The sequence below is a fragment of the Eriocheir sinensis genome, unplaced genomic scaffold (genome assembly GCF_024679095.1).
Source record: "Eriocheir sinensis breed Jianghai 21 unplaced genomic scaffold, ASM2467909v1 Scaffold384, whole genome shotgun sequence".
NCBI lineage: Eukaryota > Metazoa > Arthropoda > Malacostraca > Decapoda > Varunidae > Eriocheir > Eriocheir sinensis.
Genome location: NW_026111703.1, coordinates 114,964 through 132,314, shown reverse-complemented (window position 1 = coordinate 132,314; position 17,351 = coordinate 114,964). Strand labels below are relative to the sequence as shown.

Genomic DNA, 17,351 nt, shown 5'->3' with positions numbered 1-17,351 from the left:
TTTACGCAATAATTGAAAAGAATAAAGTAAGAAGTCCTGGTCCGGACACAAATTACCCCTAGGGTCTTAAAAGAAATCAAACATCAAATTTGTAAACCGCGCCCATCATATTCAATAAATCTTTAACAGCTGGAAAGTTCATTGATTGAAATCCTGGTAAAATGTCACACCATTCTTTCAAAAGGGGGACAAGTCTCATCTAGGAAAACTATCGGATCAATTAGCCTGACATCTATTGTTTGTAAGTTAATGGAGACTATCATTCAAGGGCACAGAAATTCTTCGAAGAAAAATAATAATAAAATAATTCGCAACATGGCTTTCTGTAAAATGTTCGTAAGCCAATTAACTTACTTGATTTTTTTCACTATATTTTGAGGTGTCTACGAAAGCAGATCAGTAGATATCATATCTGGATTTTCAAAAGGCATTTGATAAGGTCCCCACCAACGATTGCTCAGCAAACTACCGGCACAGCATCCGGTAACATTCACAATTGGTTTATAGACTGGCCCCTCTGAGCGGGAAACAGAGAGTAGTTCTAAAACGGTGTTAGCATCTAACTGGCTCGATGTCAAAAGTAAGGTACCAAGGATCAGTGCTTGGCCCCATGCTCTGCTTAATCTATGTTAATGATATCGATGATGGGCTCACTTGCAAAGTATCAAAATTTTGCTGATGACACAAAATTGCTGGGGGTAAAGTAACTGCGATACTGACGAAGAAGCTTTACAATCAGATATAGATCGATTCTTAATGTTGGGCCAATCAATGTAAAATGAAATTTAACGCTGAGAAATGTAAAGTGCTGCACATCGAAAAAAATAACAATCGCTGCTCGCACGTAATGAATGGCCAACAACTTTCTGCAGTAAGTAAAGAAAAGGATCTTGGAATCACTATATCAAGGATTTGAAGCCCGGTCAGCATTGTTCAGAGGTAGTTAAAACTGTTAAAACCCTTCCTCTGCAATTCTGAACATGAAGAAACACATTTGCAAGGCTTCCTAGAGTCTTGACATTTCCAGGAGTATAGTTTTATGACCAGGTGGTGTTTGACCCTTTGCCTGTACCCCTGAACCTAAAGAACACATATTTGGCAAGGCTTTCCAAGGAGTCTTTTGACATTTCCAGGAGTATAGTTTTATGACCAGGTAGGTTTGACTCCTTCCTCTGTACCATGAACATGAAGAAACACCTCCATTAGAACCTGATTACCCCCCTCTTTGACCTTCTTCAGAAATACACAGGAACATAGTTGACATGAGAAGTGAAATTGTCTTATAATACCAATCCCAGGATATAGCGTTAATATTGTGTCATCAAAACTCAGTAGATTAAATCTAAACTCTCTCCCAAGCGTCCATCCCACTCTGATTGGCCTCATGTTAACGCTTCGCCTGCACTGTGACGCCTTGTTTAAGAGGCCCCCTCGAGCCAAGAAGGACGGAACAGAGAGGGAGAAAGTTGTTGCTGAGGGAGAAAATATAAGAAAGATTTTTACTGAAGCGTAACCAAGATAGATAATGGAGAGAGGGAGAGAGAGAGAGAGAGAGAGAGAGAGAGAGAGAGAGAGAGAGAGAGAGAGAGAGAGAGAGAGAGAGAGAGAGAATAATTACTCTACTAAAGATGATCCACAAAGTCTAAAATGGATGGCATATAACCCCCCTTTGCAGCCACATGGACCCCCTAATTAAAACCAGCCCAACAATATCAGAAAGAATTTCATGGGGGGTCTTTTGCCCATCTTAACCCCCTAATAGGGGGCTAAAGTCATGGACCCCCTAATGAAACAGACCAGATATAGTGTAGTGCTATCTAATGGGGGCCTTCCTCCCATCGACAACTTATCAAAAACTACAAAAAAAAAAAAACATCACACTTTCCTCCTTATTATCAAAATTCCTTGACTGCTCGTTAACCATTTTAGAAAAAATAAATTAACACTCACCAATGGGTTCCTCCTGTGTTCCTCGTCTTCTTCTTCCTCCTCCTCCTCCTCCTCTTCTTCGTTTGGTAGTGTCTGCAAATCAAGTTTGGTGTCAATTAACTGTGTAAACATCAACATACTTTTTATTTTTACAGTATAAATAAATAAAAAAAAGCCCATCACTCACTGCTCCAAAATGATATCATAATAAATTGGGTGCAACTTCAGCGTGTGGTGTACCCAGTGCAGTCTAGCCCAGTATCACAAGTCTACAAAATGACCTGACCTGTCTCCCAAAACCTAGTCCTGATTTGAGTATGTAATGACCTAACCACAATGTCCAGGCTGAAGCTCCTAGGCCAGAGGAGTGCGCACGCCTTTTTGAGGGTGTCAGATGCCTGAAATAGCATATTTTTACTGTGCAAAAGCAGGTGAAGTCACTCAAATTTATCTATTTGTATATATTTCATGGTGGCAAAATTTAAATTATCAGTTTCATTTTCACCAGTAACACGAATTTGTGGCTGTTTTCCACAATAGAATTTCACTCTAATAAGTGAATCAGACCCCACAGAGATATTACCAGAGTGTGTAGGAATGAATACAAAGATCACCACATACTTTGATTTAACTCTAGGATGTCTCGTGGATCATCAATAAATAAAAACAAAATATCTGGACAGGCCACTCTTGAGCCTGTTACCTTCAATGACACCCCAAAACAGTCCCTGCGCCAAGTGTGTAGCCCATATTTTGGTTGTGTTAGGTGCGCCTATTAGCAACTACTACTATTTTTACTGAACGAGGGACACATGATCCATATAAACCATTAATACTACCTAATAATATTAAACAAATTATATACGTGCTACCAGGGAATCATGAGGATTAATGTTATTGTAATTCTCACGTTTACTCAACCCTACTAAACCTATCCTCCCTGCGCCCACCTAGCCTCCAGCAGGTGCCCACCCTGGCTCGCATTACCATAGCAGGGCACGATAACAGAAAACCTTATTCGATAACCGATAACTGATAATGAAAACCTTATCGGTGATAACCGATATTCGTTAACTGGAAACACAAATATAGGCGATAACCGATACCGATATTAATCCACAATTCCGATACTAGCTAGCGATAAGTCCTATAGGCGAAAAAGATTCTATATTGATATTTCAAATAAACAACATAGATGAATTCAGATGTTCATGATCTGGATTTTTAAAAACTTACAAAATCTGAAAACCACACGGTGACACGTACACATGGACGGTAATACTAGAAACGCCTGAACCGGTGTTGTGTTATTTGGCGTCCCCATCGACAAACATTGAGTCTTCAGAACTGCACATGCTCAGACCAAGCGTAGACCTGAACAGTCTCACAAAGCTTTTTAACTGTAATTTAGAGTTGTTGAAGGCTGAATCAGACATACAGTAATACCACCATCCTCGATGTTTCTAGATCGACACTCTGTACGAGTTGTATTTATATGTACAGAGTGTCGTTCTAGAAACAGCGAGGATGGTGGTACTGTATGTCTGATTCAGCCTTCCAGCAACTACTTAATGTGTTAAAAGCTTTGTGATACTGTACAGGTCTATGCTTACTGGTCTGAACATGCGCAGTTCACGAGAGACCAGTGTTTGTTAACACAAGCGCCAGCTTTTGACGATGGGACACCAAATAACACAACACCGGGTGCCTTCAATACCATGGCATGCTCACAAACGAATATGGAATATCAAATTTGAGGTAGTGAATAATCATTTTGGGGCAAAGCTAAATGATTTTTCTCTTTGATGTATTCATTTTTGAGTCTAACATAAAAAAACAACCTAGTATTTTAATGTTGATGATCTAAGTACGAAATCTCTTCGCCAAAGATAATTCATACCCCCAAGTTTTTTCATAAAATACAGGTCACCCGGCCACGCATGCGAGTAGGAGGAGACAACGTGTTTTTTTCTGAGGCGGAAAAAAAGCGATTATCACTAGTTTGGTTACAAAAATAACGAAGATACCGATATATATTTAAATAAGCAGCGGATGGCCGACAACCCGATTTTGTTATCAGCGATAAAGTATCGCGATAACGCCCAGCTATGCGCATAACTCACCACCCACCTTCCTGCAATTACAGCTGATAATGTAGTACTGCGAACACTTAATATAACACGTCACGTCGTAGGGTATTCGTATCTTACAATTTTACTGAACACCAGTCGACCTGTCCTCCCCCGCTCACCTCTGTTGCGCCTCCTCATTCCCAGTACTACTAAAATGGATTGGCTGAGGAGAAGCACCTTCCACAGGGAGAGCGTGTCAGTTTTCCCTGTTCCTCACTGGCTGACAGCCACTGATGAGGCTGCTGGCCAATACCAAATTTAAAGTGCATATTTCACACCTTTTCTTTCTCCTTATTTTCTCCATGCAAACAGTTTAATACTTACTAAAAATGGTCATTATCGTAAATAAATCTGTCTCAGGAAAACAAATAACCAGTGAGGCTGGCAAGGAGAGGAAGAGAGCTCACCATGCTGTGCCCAGTGACCATATTGACGTGTGTGTGTGTGTGTGTGTGTGTGTGTGATATACCCAATACCCACTACATATATAAATATATATATATATATATATATATATATATATATATATATATATATATGTAGGCATCAGCTCTCAGTGATTTTACTATACTAGGCTACTACTACCCTACTCACCTAGACTTACATGATGATTATGTTGAGTTTATGGCTGAAAGCTTGTTATATTCAATAGCGACATTTGAAATTTAGCTGTGGCAATCTCGGACACAGCAGAGGGCGCTGTTTTGGCCAACCGTAGTGAGTTTCTTTATGTGCACCATGTAATTCTGCATGTTTTCATATATAATACATGATGATTATGTTGAGTTTATGGCTGAAAGCTTGTTATATTCGATAGCGACATTTGAAATTTGGCACACGGCGTATCTCGGATACGGTGCGAGGTGTTGTTTTTGCCTGGCCGTAGTGAGTTTCTTTATGTGCACCATTTAATACTGCATGTTTTCATATATAACAATGATGATTATGCTGAGTTTATGGCTGAAAGCTTGTTATATTCAATAGCGACATTTGAAATTTGGCGGCGTGGCGATCTCGGATACGGCAGGGCACTGTTTTGGCCCGGCCGTAGTGAATTACTTTATGTGCACCATGTAATTCTGCATGTTTTCATATATAATACATGATGATTATGTTGAGTTTATGGCTGAAACCTTGTTATATTCAATAGCGACATTTGAAATTTAGCGCTCAAGGCGATCACGGATACGGTGCTGGTCGGAGTTTTGGCCCTGCAGCAGTGAGTTTCTTTATGTGTACCATTTAATTCTGCATGTTTTCATATATAATACATGATGATTATGCTGAGTTTATGGCTGAAAGCTTGTTATATTCAATAGCGACATTTGAAATTTGGCGTGCACGGCGATCTCGGATACGGCGCGGGGCACTGTTTTGGCCCGGCCGTAGTGAGTTTCTTTATGTGCACCATTTAATTCTGCATGTTTTCATATATAATACATGATGATTATGTTGAGTTTATGGCTGAAAGCTTGTTATATTCAATAGCGACATTTGAAATTTATACATGGCGATCTCGGACACAGCAGAGGGCGCTGTTTTGGCCCGGCCGTAGTGAGTTTCTTTATGTGCACCATGTAATTCTGCATGTTTTCATATATAATACATGATGATTATGTTGAGTTTATGGCTGAAAGCTTGTTATATTCAATAGCGACATTTGAAATTTGGCACACGGCATGATCTCGGATACGGTGCAGGGTGTTTTGGCCTGGCCGTAGTGAGTTTCTTTATGTGCACCATTTAATTCTGCATGTTTTAATATAAAATAAATGATGATTATGCTGAGTTTATGGCTGAAAGCTTGTTATATTCAATAGCGACATTTGAAATTTGGCGTGGCGATCTCGGATACGGCGCAGGGCACTGTTTTGGCCCGGCCGTAGTGAATTTCTTTATGTGCACCATGTAATTCTGCATGTTTTCATATATAATACATGATGATTATGTTGAGTTTATGGCTGAAACCTTGTTATATTCAATAGCGACATTTGAAATTTAGCGCGAATGGCGATCTCGGATACGTGCGGGTGTTGTTTGGGCCCGGCCGTAGTGAGTTTCTTTATGTGTACCATTTAATTCTGCATGTTTTCATATATAATACATGATGATTATGCTGAGTTTATGGCTGAAAGCTTGTTATATTCAATAGCGACATTTGAAATTTGGCGCGTGGCGATCTCGGATACGGCTCAGGGCGCTGTTTTGGCCCGGCCGTAGTGAGTTTCTTTATGTGCACCATTTAATTCTGCATGTTTTCATATATAATACATGATGATTATGTTGAGTTTATGGCTGAAAGCTTGTTATATTCAATAGCGACATTTGAAATTTAAGCTGGCGATCTCGGACACAGCAGAGGGCGCTGTTTTGGCCCGGCCGTAGTGAGTTTCTTTATGTGCACCATTTAATTCTGCATGTTTTCATATATAATACATGATGATTATGTTGAGTTTATGGCTGAAAGCTTGTTATATTCAATAGCGACATTTGAAATTTAGCGCATGGCGATCTCGGACACAGCAGAGGGCGCTGTTTTGGCCCGGCCGTAGTGAGTTTCTTTATGTGCACCATGTAATTCTGCATGTTTTCATATATAATACATGATGATTATGTTGAGTTTATGGCTGAAAGCTTGTTATATTCAATAGCGACATTTGAAATTTGGCAACGTTGCGATCTCGGATACGGTGCGGGGTGTTGTTTTGGCCTGGCCGTAGTGAGTTTCTTTATGTGCACCATTTAATTCTGCATGTTTTCATATATAATACATGATGATTATGTTGAGTTTATGGCTGAAAGCTTGTTATATTCAATAGCGACATTTGAAATTTGGGTTGCGTGGCGATCTCGGATACTGCTGAGGGCGCTGTTTTGGCCCGGCCGTAGTGAGTTTCTTTATGTGCACCATGTAATTCTGCATGTTTTCATATATAATACATGATGATTATGTTGAGTTTATGGCTGAAAGCTTGTTATATTCAATAGCGACATTTGAAATTTGGCACACGCGGCGATCTCGGATACGGTGCGAGGTGTTGTTTTGGCCTGGCCGTAGTGAGTTTCTTTATGTGCACCATGTAATTCTGCATGTTTTCATATATAATACATGATGATTATGTTGAGTTTATGGCTGAAAGCTTGTTATATTCAATAGCGACATTTGAAATTTGGCGGCGTGGCGATCTCGGATACAGCGAGGTGTTGTTTTGGCCTGGCCGTAGTGAGTTTCTTTATGTGCACCATTTAATTCTGCATGTTTTCATATATAATACATGATGATTATGTTGAGTTTATGGCTGAAAGCTTGTTATATTCAATAGCGACATTTGAAATTTAGCTCTCGCGGCGATCTCGGACACTGGAGATGGCGCTGTTTTGGCCCGGCCGTAGTGAGTTTCTTTATGTGCACCATGTAATTCTGCATGTTTTCATATATAATACATGATGATTATGTTGAGTTTATGGCTGAAAGCTTGTTATATTCAATAGCGACATTTGAAATTTGGCCCGTGGCGATCTCGGATACGGTGCGGGGTGTTGTTTTGGCCTGGCCGTAGTGAGTTTCTTTATGTGCACCATTTAATTCTGCATGTTTTCATATATAATACATGATGATTATGTTGAGTTTATGGCTGAAAGCTTGTTATATTCAATAGCGACATTTGAAATTTAGCATGGCGATCTCGGACACAGCAGAGGGCGCTGTTTTGGCCCGGCCGTAGTGAGTTTCTTTATGTGCACCATTTAATTCTGCATGTTTTCATATATAATACATGATGATTATGTTGAGTTTATGGCTGAAAGCTTGTTATATTCAATAGCGACATTTGAAATTTGGCACATGCGGCGATCTCGGATACGGTGCGAGGTGTTGTTTTGGCCTGGCCGTAGTGAGTTTCTTTATGTGCACCATTTAATTCTGCATGTTTTCATATATAATACATGATGATTATGTTGAGTTTATGGCTGAAAGCTTGTTATATTCAATAGCGACATTTGAAATTTAGCGTGGCGATCTCGGACACAGCAGAGGGGCTGTTTTGGCCCGGCCGTAGTGAGTTTCTTTATGCACCATGTAATTCTGCATGTTTTCATATATAATACATGATGATTATGTTGAGTTAATGGCTGAAAGCTTGTTATATTCAATAGCGACATTTGAAATTTGGCACATGCGGCGATCTCGGATACGGTGCGGGGCGTTGTTTTGGCCTGGCCGTAGTGAGTTTCTTTATGTGCACCATTTAATTCTGCATGTTTTCATATATAATACATGATGATTATGTTGAGTTTATGGCTGAAAGCTTGTTATATTCAATAGCGACATTTGAAATTTAGCGTGCGCGGAGATCTCGGACACAGCAGAGGGCGCTGTTTTGGCCCGGCCGTAGTGAGTTTCTTTATGTGCACCATGTAATTCTGCATGTTTTCATATATAATACATGATGATTATGTTGAGTTTATGGCTGAAAGCTTGTTATATTCAATAGCGACATTTGAAATTTGGCACAGGCGATCTCGGATACGGTGCGAGGTGTTTTTGGCCTGGCCGTAGTGAGTTTCTTTATGTGCACCATTTAATTCTGCATGTTTTCATATATAATACATGATGATTATGTTGAGTTTATGGCTGAAAGCTTGTTATATTCAATAGCGACATTTGAAATTTAGCGAGCGAGGCGATCTCGGACACAGCAGAGGGCGCTGTTTTGGCCCGGCCGTAGTGAGTTTCTTTATGTGCACCATGTAATTCTGCATGTTTTCATATATAATACATGATGATTATGTTGAGTTTATGGCTGAAAGCTTGTTATATTCAATAGCGACATTTGAAATTTGGCACACGGCGATCTCGGATACGGTGCGAGGTGTTGTTTTGGCCTGGCCGTAGTGAGTTTCTTTATGTGCACCATTTAATTCTGCATGTTTTCATATATAATACATGATGATTATGTTGAGTTTATGGCTGAAAGCTTGTTATATTCAATAGCGACATTTGAAATTTGGCGAGCGTGGCGATCTCGGACACAGCAGAGGGCGCTGTTTTGGCCCGGCCGTAGTGAGTTTCTTTATGTGCACCATGTAATTCTGCATGTTTTCATATATAATACATGATGATTATGTTGAGTTTATGGCTGAAAGCTTGTTATATTCAATAGCGACATTTGAAATTTGGCACACGGCGATCTCGGATACTGCGAGGTGTTGTTTTGGCCTGGCCGTAGTGAGTTTCTTTATGTGCACCATTTAATTCTGCATGTTTTCATATATAAATGATGATTATGTTGAGTTTATGGCTGAAAGCTTGTTATATTCAATAGCTACATTTGAAACTTGGAGAGCGGGGCGATCTCGGATACGGCGCAGGGCTCTGTTTTGGCCCGGCCGTAGTGAATTTCTTTATGTGCACCATGTAATTCTGCATGTTTTCATATATAATACATGATTATGTTGAGTTTATGGCTGAAACCTTGTTATATTCAATAGCGACATTTGAAATTTAGCGAATGGCGATCTCGGATACGGCGGGGTGTTGTTTTGGCCCGGCCGTAGTGAGTTTCTTTATGTGTACCATTTAATTCTGCATGTTTTCATATATAATACATGATGATTATGCTGAGTTTATGGCTGAAAGCTTGTTATATTCAATAGCGACATTTGAAATTTGGCGCGTGGCGATCTCAGATACGGCGCAGGGCGCTGTTTTGGCCCGGCCGTAGTGAGTTTCTTTATGTGCACCATTTAATTCTGCATGTTTTCATATATAATACATGATGATTATGTTGAGTTTATGGCTGAAAGCTTGTTATATTCAATAGCGACATTTGAAATTTAGCGCTGGAGATCTCGGACACAGCAGAGGGCGCTGTTTTGGCCCGGCCGTAGTGAGTTTCTTTATGTGCACCATGTAATTCTGCATGTTTTCATATATAATACATGATGATTATGTTGAGTTTATGGCTGAAAGCTAGTTATATTCAATAGCGACATTTGAAATTTAAGCGCGGCGATCTCGGACACAGCAGAGGGCGCTGTTTTGGCCCGGCCGTAGTGAGTTTCTTTATGTGCACCATGTAATTCTGCATGTTTTCATATATAATACATGATGATTATGTTGAGTTTAAGGCTGAAAGCTTGTTATATTCAATAGCGACATTTGAAATTTAGCGCGCGTGGCGATCTCGGATACGGTGCGGGGTGTTGTTTTGGCCTGGCCGTAGTGAGTTTCTTTATGTGCACCATTTAATTCTGCATGTTTTCATATATAAAAATGATGATTATGCTGAGTTTATGGCTGAAAGCTTGTTATATTCAATAGCGACATTTGAAATTTGGCGCGTGGCGATCTCGGATACGGCGCAGGGTGTTGTTAAGGTTTTCATTATCAGTTATCGGTTATCGGAATAAGGTTTTCTGTTATCGTGCCCTGCTATGGCGGAGACGCTGTCTTTCTCCTCAGTCTGAAGCTAGCCAGCACTGTGAGTGGAACGTTTCTCTGGAATACACACACTGCATTTTGACCCCTACTATGGCACCCAAGCATCCTTCCACCTCGTCCAGTGACATAAGAACATAGGAGTCTGCAAGAGGCCGGTAGACCTGCACGAGGCAGCTCCTCTGAACCTTGGCTCCCGTGTATCTAACCCTACCTAATATCGCTGTCCATGACGCATCAACAAAGTGATGGTGGTGAGTGTGAGGACGTGTTTTTGTTGTGTCAGTGACTTACAAATGTAATGTAGCAATTCTTTCGTTAGAAAACTTTAACTTAACCCGGTGGTGGCAGGGATCATGTTTCTTAATGGTCCCTCCAAGCAAGAAAAATGAGAAAAAATCACCCCTCACACAAACCATTTCATATTATATATCAAAGCATTTGTGATCAGTTTGTGTGTGTTACTTTCCTCTCTGTCAAAGGCTGTAAAATAAGGCAAAAAGTAAGTAGAAAAATATATATCTACCCTTGCAGGTGAAAATATAGCCTGTTAGCTTTTGAGACCAAACCATGTAGTGAGCCTCCTCCTCCCTCCCTGCTGGCTAGGCTTCCTTTTAATATGTATTTCCACATGATGCGGCCAATATTAGGAGTCTTTTCACACCAATATTTACTGTATAATGATGACTTGACTCCTGCATTAGCACCGGTGAGTGAGTTAGGGGCTTAAGGAACTTTGATGCCAGGATTGGAGGTGACTTATTCCTGGGTTTAAACTTATACAAAATCAGGTTAGCAACATGTCTGTGGTAAGTCCCTTGTACAATAAGAAATATTACTTTCCTCTCTGTCAAGGGCTGAATAAATAAATCAAATTAATCTAACTATATTATAAAGCAAAACCAATTTTGCATGCATAATATGTATCCAGTGTGTAGTAAGCACTTTGGCAAACATATATCATGCATCCTATGCTTAACCCTGCGGGGATCATGTTTCTTACCCGGTAGCAGCGACGGGCCAAATTTGTGGCTTTACCGTGTAGCAGCAATGGAACAAATTTGTGGCTTTACCGTGTAGCAGCAATGGGACAAATTTGTGGCTTTACCGTGTAGCAGCGACAGGCCAAATTTGTGGCTTTACCGTGTAGCAGCAACGGGCCAAATTTGTGGCTTTACCGTGTAGCAGCAACGGGCCAAATTTGTGCCATGATTTAAACCCCCCAAAATAGATGATGTGTAAACTGATCACAAATGCTTTGATATGTATTATGAAATGGTTTGTGTGAGGGGTGATTTTGTCTCATTTTTCTCGCTTGGGGGGACCATTAAGAAACATGATCCCCACTGCTACAACCACCGGGTTAAAAGGCCTTTCCCTCTAAGCAAGGGGATGTACTGAACATTTTACAACACAATGGGTTACTAAGTGAGCTGCTGAACATTTTACAGCTCAATATAACGGGTTCACCCTTTGGGGGCTTCTGGCGGGGTAATGAAGGCAGGGCAGGAAGTGAGTAGAGAAAGCTACCTATTTCTCCAAGCTGCTGAAAAGCTTGTTGGTGAAGAATTACTTGTCGGTGAAGAGACTGTTGTTGAGGTGAGGAGTGCCCTGTGTTATGGCACCTCCCAGCACTGCTACACCAACCTGCAAATATGTGTCCACTCTCAAAGTCTTGTACCGGGAAAGACAGCATGGGATAATATATTATGAAATCTCTCTCTCTATCAAGGGCTGTATAATTAAGATAATTAATTGATACTCTCTCTCTCATATTTGTTTTTTTACATACTTTTCTTCCTCTACCCTCCCTCTCTCTCTCTCTCTCTCCCCTCATAACTCTATACATACAGCCAGGCCTATACTTTGAGGCAGTGCCAACCACTGCACCACGAAGCCACCCCCCCAAAAAAACTATATGGAACTCAATATTCCATTAATTTCATAAAATATGTCCTTTCTGTTGAATATTGATATCTGAAACAGTTGGCAACATTAGCACAAGAGAACTCACTAAACTCAGTACATGTATTTTCCACCAGTTGGTCAGTCACAGTCAGTGCCTCGGCAGTTTGCTTTTGTGAGATTACCAGCTCAGTGGCATCTACGTGTATGCTTGTTAAGTCCTGTTGCTTTCTTTGCTTTACCAGAGACATACAAAGTGAGATTCAAAGGGTTAACCTGAAAAAGGGTTTTCCTGCAGCTGATCAGCTGGCAGACCAAAGCTTACTAACCTATCTTTTTAAAATTAACTCAGTGTTGGAGGAAAGGCAAGAGCAGGACTTTAGCAAGTACAATAACTTTATATCGAGAGTTCAAAACTTTAAATAGTGAGTTCAAGGATTAATTCATATCAATTGTCAAAGCCTACTTATAAATTTATAATAATGTAGGATTCTTCTTGTTGTTTTGTGGTATATACCTTGAAGAGAATAAATGAATCATTGCAAATGAATACGTTGTTTTCCTTTACCATCTTTGGAGCACACCATTTAACTCATGGAATACTTTTACTAAAAAAAATCAAATAAAAAAAAAATCATGATTTTGTTTGGTAATAACAATCATGATTTTTTAGTAAAGAAATCAAAGATTTAATCATCTGATTAAATCAATTTGATTTAATCATTGCCAACCCTGCTTAGGCGATTATTTCTTTAGTGACAAATTTTGCTATTATCCAGAAAGCTACATATTCAAGGCACTGTACAGGGGATCCTCAGCTATGATGACATCAACCTATGACTATTTCAAGGTTATGACACAACCCACAAATTATTAAGTTTGGAAAGTTTGGTTTTGTGGGCAGCACAACATCTGTGGTCATATGCCGGAGAGAGACAGGAGGGGGAAGGAATTATAGAAGGGAACAGACCCCAGGAGACGGGACACAACCCCTGATTAATACCTGGTACACTGCTGGGTGGACAGGGGCTATGTAGGGTATCGGAAAAGCCGCCCAAATTTTTCCACTCCGCCTGGGAATCGAACCCGGGCTCTCTCGGTTGTGACCCGAGTGTGCTAACCACTGCACCACAAAGCCCCCCTGCAAATATGTGTCCACTGTCAAAGTCTTGTATTGGGAAAGACAGCACTGGATAAGATATTCTATAGTCTCTCTCTATCAAGGACTGTAAATTAACCCTTTGGTTGCTAAATACTTGCAGGGAGGACTAGCGTAACTTGCCGCTGGTGCTAAACCCTCCCTGCGAGTTCCAGGGCCCAAATTTACAATTAATCTTAATCTTTAACTTAAAAGTTCCACTGAATCTCAAGTTTAACTTATAGCTGAGCTTAAATGAAAAAATAAGTTCAACTTCACTCAGCAGCTGATCCAGTTTGAAAATTTGTCCTGGCAAAAGATGTATTTTTTAAATTGCAGAATTGCGACACTTCAGTGATTGAATATGTAGTAATACTACTTTATCAATGTTATATGATGATATACTTCAGAAATATGGGCATAATAAGGTAGTATTTATAAAATAAAGGTTACGTTTATCATCCGCGCAAGGTGATATTCTTTTTTTTTTCTCTTGAATGTAAACACGGACACGCGTTCCTGTTCGTCTTCCTCATTCTTGCATCACCCACCCTCTGACGAGGTAATCATGGAAAATATTGCCGCTTTCACTTCTCCCAAGAGGAAAAGGGGAGTGAATTGGAGAGACTGCCACACTCTACACATAGTAAAGGGAAGGGAGTCAACAGATACCGTCTGCAAGGGTAGCCACTGTCCCCTAATAGATGACATGAATCCGGTGGTATACGATGATCCTCAAACATGCGTTTGAGGCCACCCTCACGCCAAATACGAGCATCATGAGTGGACCCAGGCCAATTAGCTACAACATTAAGAATATTATATTTGGCATCAAACACTAATTGTGTGTTTATGCTATGGAAATTCTTCCTGTTGACATAGTCTGCTTCATATTCCCTGACATGCGTGCAATCTATTACACCAACAATGCCAGGGAAGTTTGCAACTTGCACAAATTCTTGTTGTTTCTCTCGGATTTCAGGGACGGTGCGAGGAAATCGAATGAATTGGACAAGTATGGCTGGCTGTGTAAGTGCCTTGAGGGTATCGGTGATCGCTTTGCTTACTGACGACTGTGATGGACCAAGATCATCACTGTTACACATCTGCATTTTCCCGTTGCTAAGTAACGCAGTGTAATAATTACTTTCATTTCGGGTGTCAATGCAAAACTCCTTGAAGTAGGGCTTTGCAGGCCCCTCTCACCAAATCCGTTACGAACAGTACTCCTGCACGGTCCAGTATGTAGCGTTTCAATAGTTCTGCGTCACTCAAAGTATTCAGAACGTCTCTTCGCTCTTGAAAAGTCTTCTAGGCGCTGACGGGCTTGTTGACGTTCGGCCATCTTGGCGACTGAAGTTCGACTTAGGCTCCTTAAGACGGGTTTGGGCCCGCCTAAAATATCTCGTCAGCTAAGATCAACTTATGAGGGATAAGATGAAGAATAAAGTTAAACTCGCCCTAAAGTCAAACTTAGCGGTTAAAGATTTATTGTAAATTCGGGCCCAGTAGAGGGTAGCGGGACGCCTAGCGGGTCAGAGGCAAGAACAAACACGTTATCTAATAGGAGTGGCCATACAGGACGCAGGTAGCGGGTTCCCTCCAAGCTTACCTGCTACCCGCGTCCTGTATGGCCACTCCTATTAGATAACATGTGTTTGTTCTTGCCCCTGACCTGATAGGCGTCCTGCTACCCTCTAATGTCAAATGTGTGTTTTTTAGCTTCATAGCACAGAGGAAGGGTCACACCACCACCAGCCTCATAAAACTACCCCTGGAAATGCCCTAAACTCCTACAAAAAACATGTCAAATGTGTGTTTTTTAGCTTCATAGCACAGAGGAAGGGTCACACCACCACCAGCCTCATAAAACTACCCCTGGAAATGCCCCAAACCTCAACAAAAGACTTAAATATTACATGTGAGTTTGGGTGTTGCAATGCATTATCATAATCTAACCATCTCTTCTGTCTCTCCTTTCTTTATTCAGTGGTCTAAGAGCCAAGAGGGAAGGAAGGAAGGAAGGAAGGAAGGAAGGAAGAAGTTTGCAATGGAAAGAGAATTGATTTGAACACTCACCAAGTCCTTATCCTCCTCCTCCTCTTCTTCCTCTTCATCTTCTCTTCTTCTTCCTCCTCTTCTTCCTCTGTAAACAGGGTAAGGAAATAAGTCAGCTGTAAAATAATTGGGATTTTTTGAGATAATAAATTATTTTCAAGGTAAAAAAATATATAGATAGATAATTGGGAGAGAGAGAGAGAGAGAGAGAGAGAGAGAGCTTTAATTCTGGTGCCATACTTGCTCACTTTTTTCTTTCATCTTAAAAATAATCTCTTTACTTTCTCATATTTATATATTTTCTAAATAACTGTGAAATAATAACTCTCTCTCTCTCTCTCTCTCTCTCTCTCTCTCTCACACACACACACACACAAAATATATGCTGCATAATGTGATGACAAATGAGATGATGTATATATATATATATATATATATATATATATATATATATATATATATATATATATATATATATATATATATATATATATATCAATGGCGGTGGCTGAGTCGTCAAAGTAACGGCCTCGTGTTCAGGAGGACGCGAGTTCAATCCCCGCCCGGTGCCACCAAGCTGGGATTTTTCAGCCGCCGCCGAGTGGCTTAAAACTACCCACATGCTGTCCAGAAGACCACCTATCAACCCGGACTCTAGATTCTAGGATCAAATGCATCTCATGCATTTGATGCATCAAATGCATCTCATGTGTGGGGGGGCTCCACTCACACAGCTCTTCTGGACAGAGTGAGGCAAAGGCTCTTCGTCTCATCAGCTCTCATCAGCTCTCCTCATACTGATAGTCTTCTACCTCTTAAATTCCGCCGCAATGTTGCCTCTCTTTCTATCTTCTATCGATATTTCCACGCTGACTGCTCTTCTGAACTTGCTAACTGCATGCCTCCCCCCCTCCTGCGGCCCCGCTGCACTCGACTTTCTACTCATGCTCATCCCTATACTGTCCAAACCCCTTATGCAAGAGTTAACCAGCATCTTCACTCTTTCATCCCTCACGCTGGTAAACTCTGGAACAATCTTCCTTCATCTGTATTTCCTCCTGCCGATGACTTGAACTCTTTCAAGAGGAGGGTATCAGGACACCTCTCCTCCCGAAACTGACTTATCTTTCGGCCACCTCTTTGGATTCTTTTTAGGAGCAGCGAGTAGCGGGCTTTTTTTTTTATTATTAATGTTTACTTTTTTGTGCCCTTGAGCTGTCTCCTTTGCTGTAAAAAAAAAAAAAAAAAAAAATGAAATGGTTTGTGGGAGTGATGATTTTTTTTCTCATACTTCACACTTAGAGGGAAGGAAGGGCCTGTAATAAGGGGGATATTCATAGGGTTTTGTTGGTAAGAGAACCGGGAAGGACACGTAGTAATGGGTTTAACCCCTTCAACACGAGTATACTGTGTCCTTGTGTGCCCCGTACCATATCCCAGGACGCGCATACTGGCTTGCTTTAGCCAATATACGAGTTATTTTATCTCTATATTTATGCTTACATCTCAAAATTATCAATTAATTTATACTTCTTTATGTGCACCATGTAATTCTGCATGTTTTCATATATAATACATGATGATTATGTTGAGTTTATGGCTGAAAGCTTGTTATACTCAATAGCGACATTTGAAATTTGGGGCGCGTGGCGATCTCGGATACGGCGCAGGGCGCTGTTTTGGCCCGGCCGTAGTGAGTTTCTTTATGTGCACCATGTAATTCTGCATGTTTTCATATATAATACATGAT

General features: G+C 40.6%; 1 protein-coding gene across 22 annotated transcripts in view; it reads right to left on the bottom strand.

Annotated features, from left to right (window-relative positions):
- The window catches only part of LOC126992010 (uncharacterized), a 120,479-nt gene that overhangs the window by 8,097 nt on the left and 95,031 nt on the right, over positions 1-17,351 (bottom strand). For 9 of the 22 annotated variants that reach the window (XR_007746058.1, XR_007746053.1, XR_007746057.1 and 6 more), the window contains 3 exons: positions 15,623-15,689; positions 12,031-12,147; positions 1,951-2,022 (listed from right to left, as the gene is read on the bottom strand). Coding sequence is in view for 6 of the 22 variants with exons in the window: in XM_050850685.1 (XP_050706642.1) it covers positions 1,951-2,022 (72 nt within the window). In the remaining 16 variants the exon portion in view is untranslated. The remainder of the gene's footprint in view (positions 1-1,950; positions 2,023-12,030; positions 12,148-15,622; positions 15,690-17,351) is intronic. The other 13 variants (XR_007746068.1, XR_007746069.1, XR_007746061.1 and 10 more) reach the window with 3 other exon arrangements.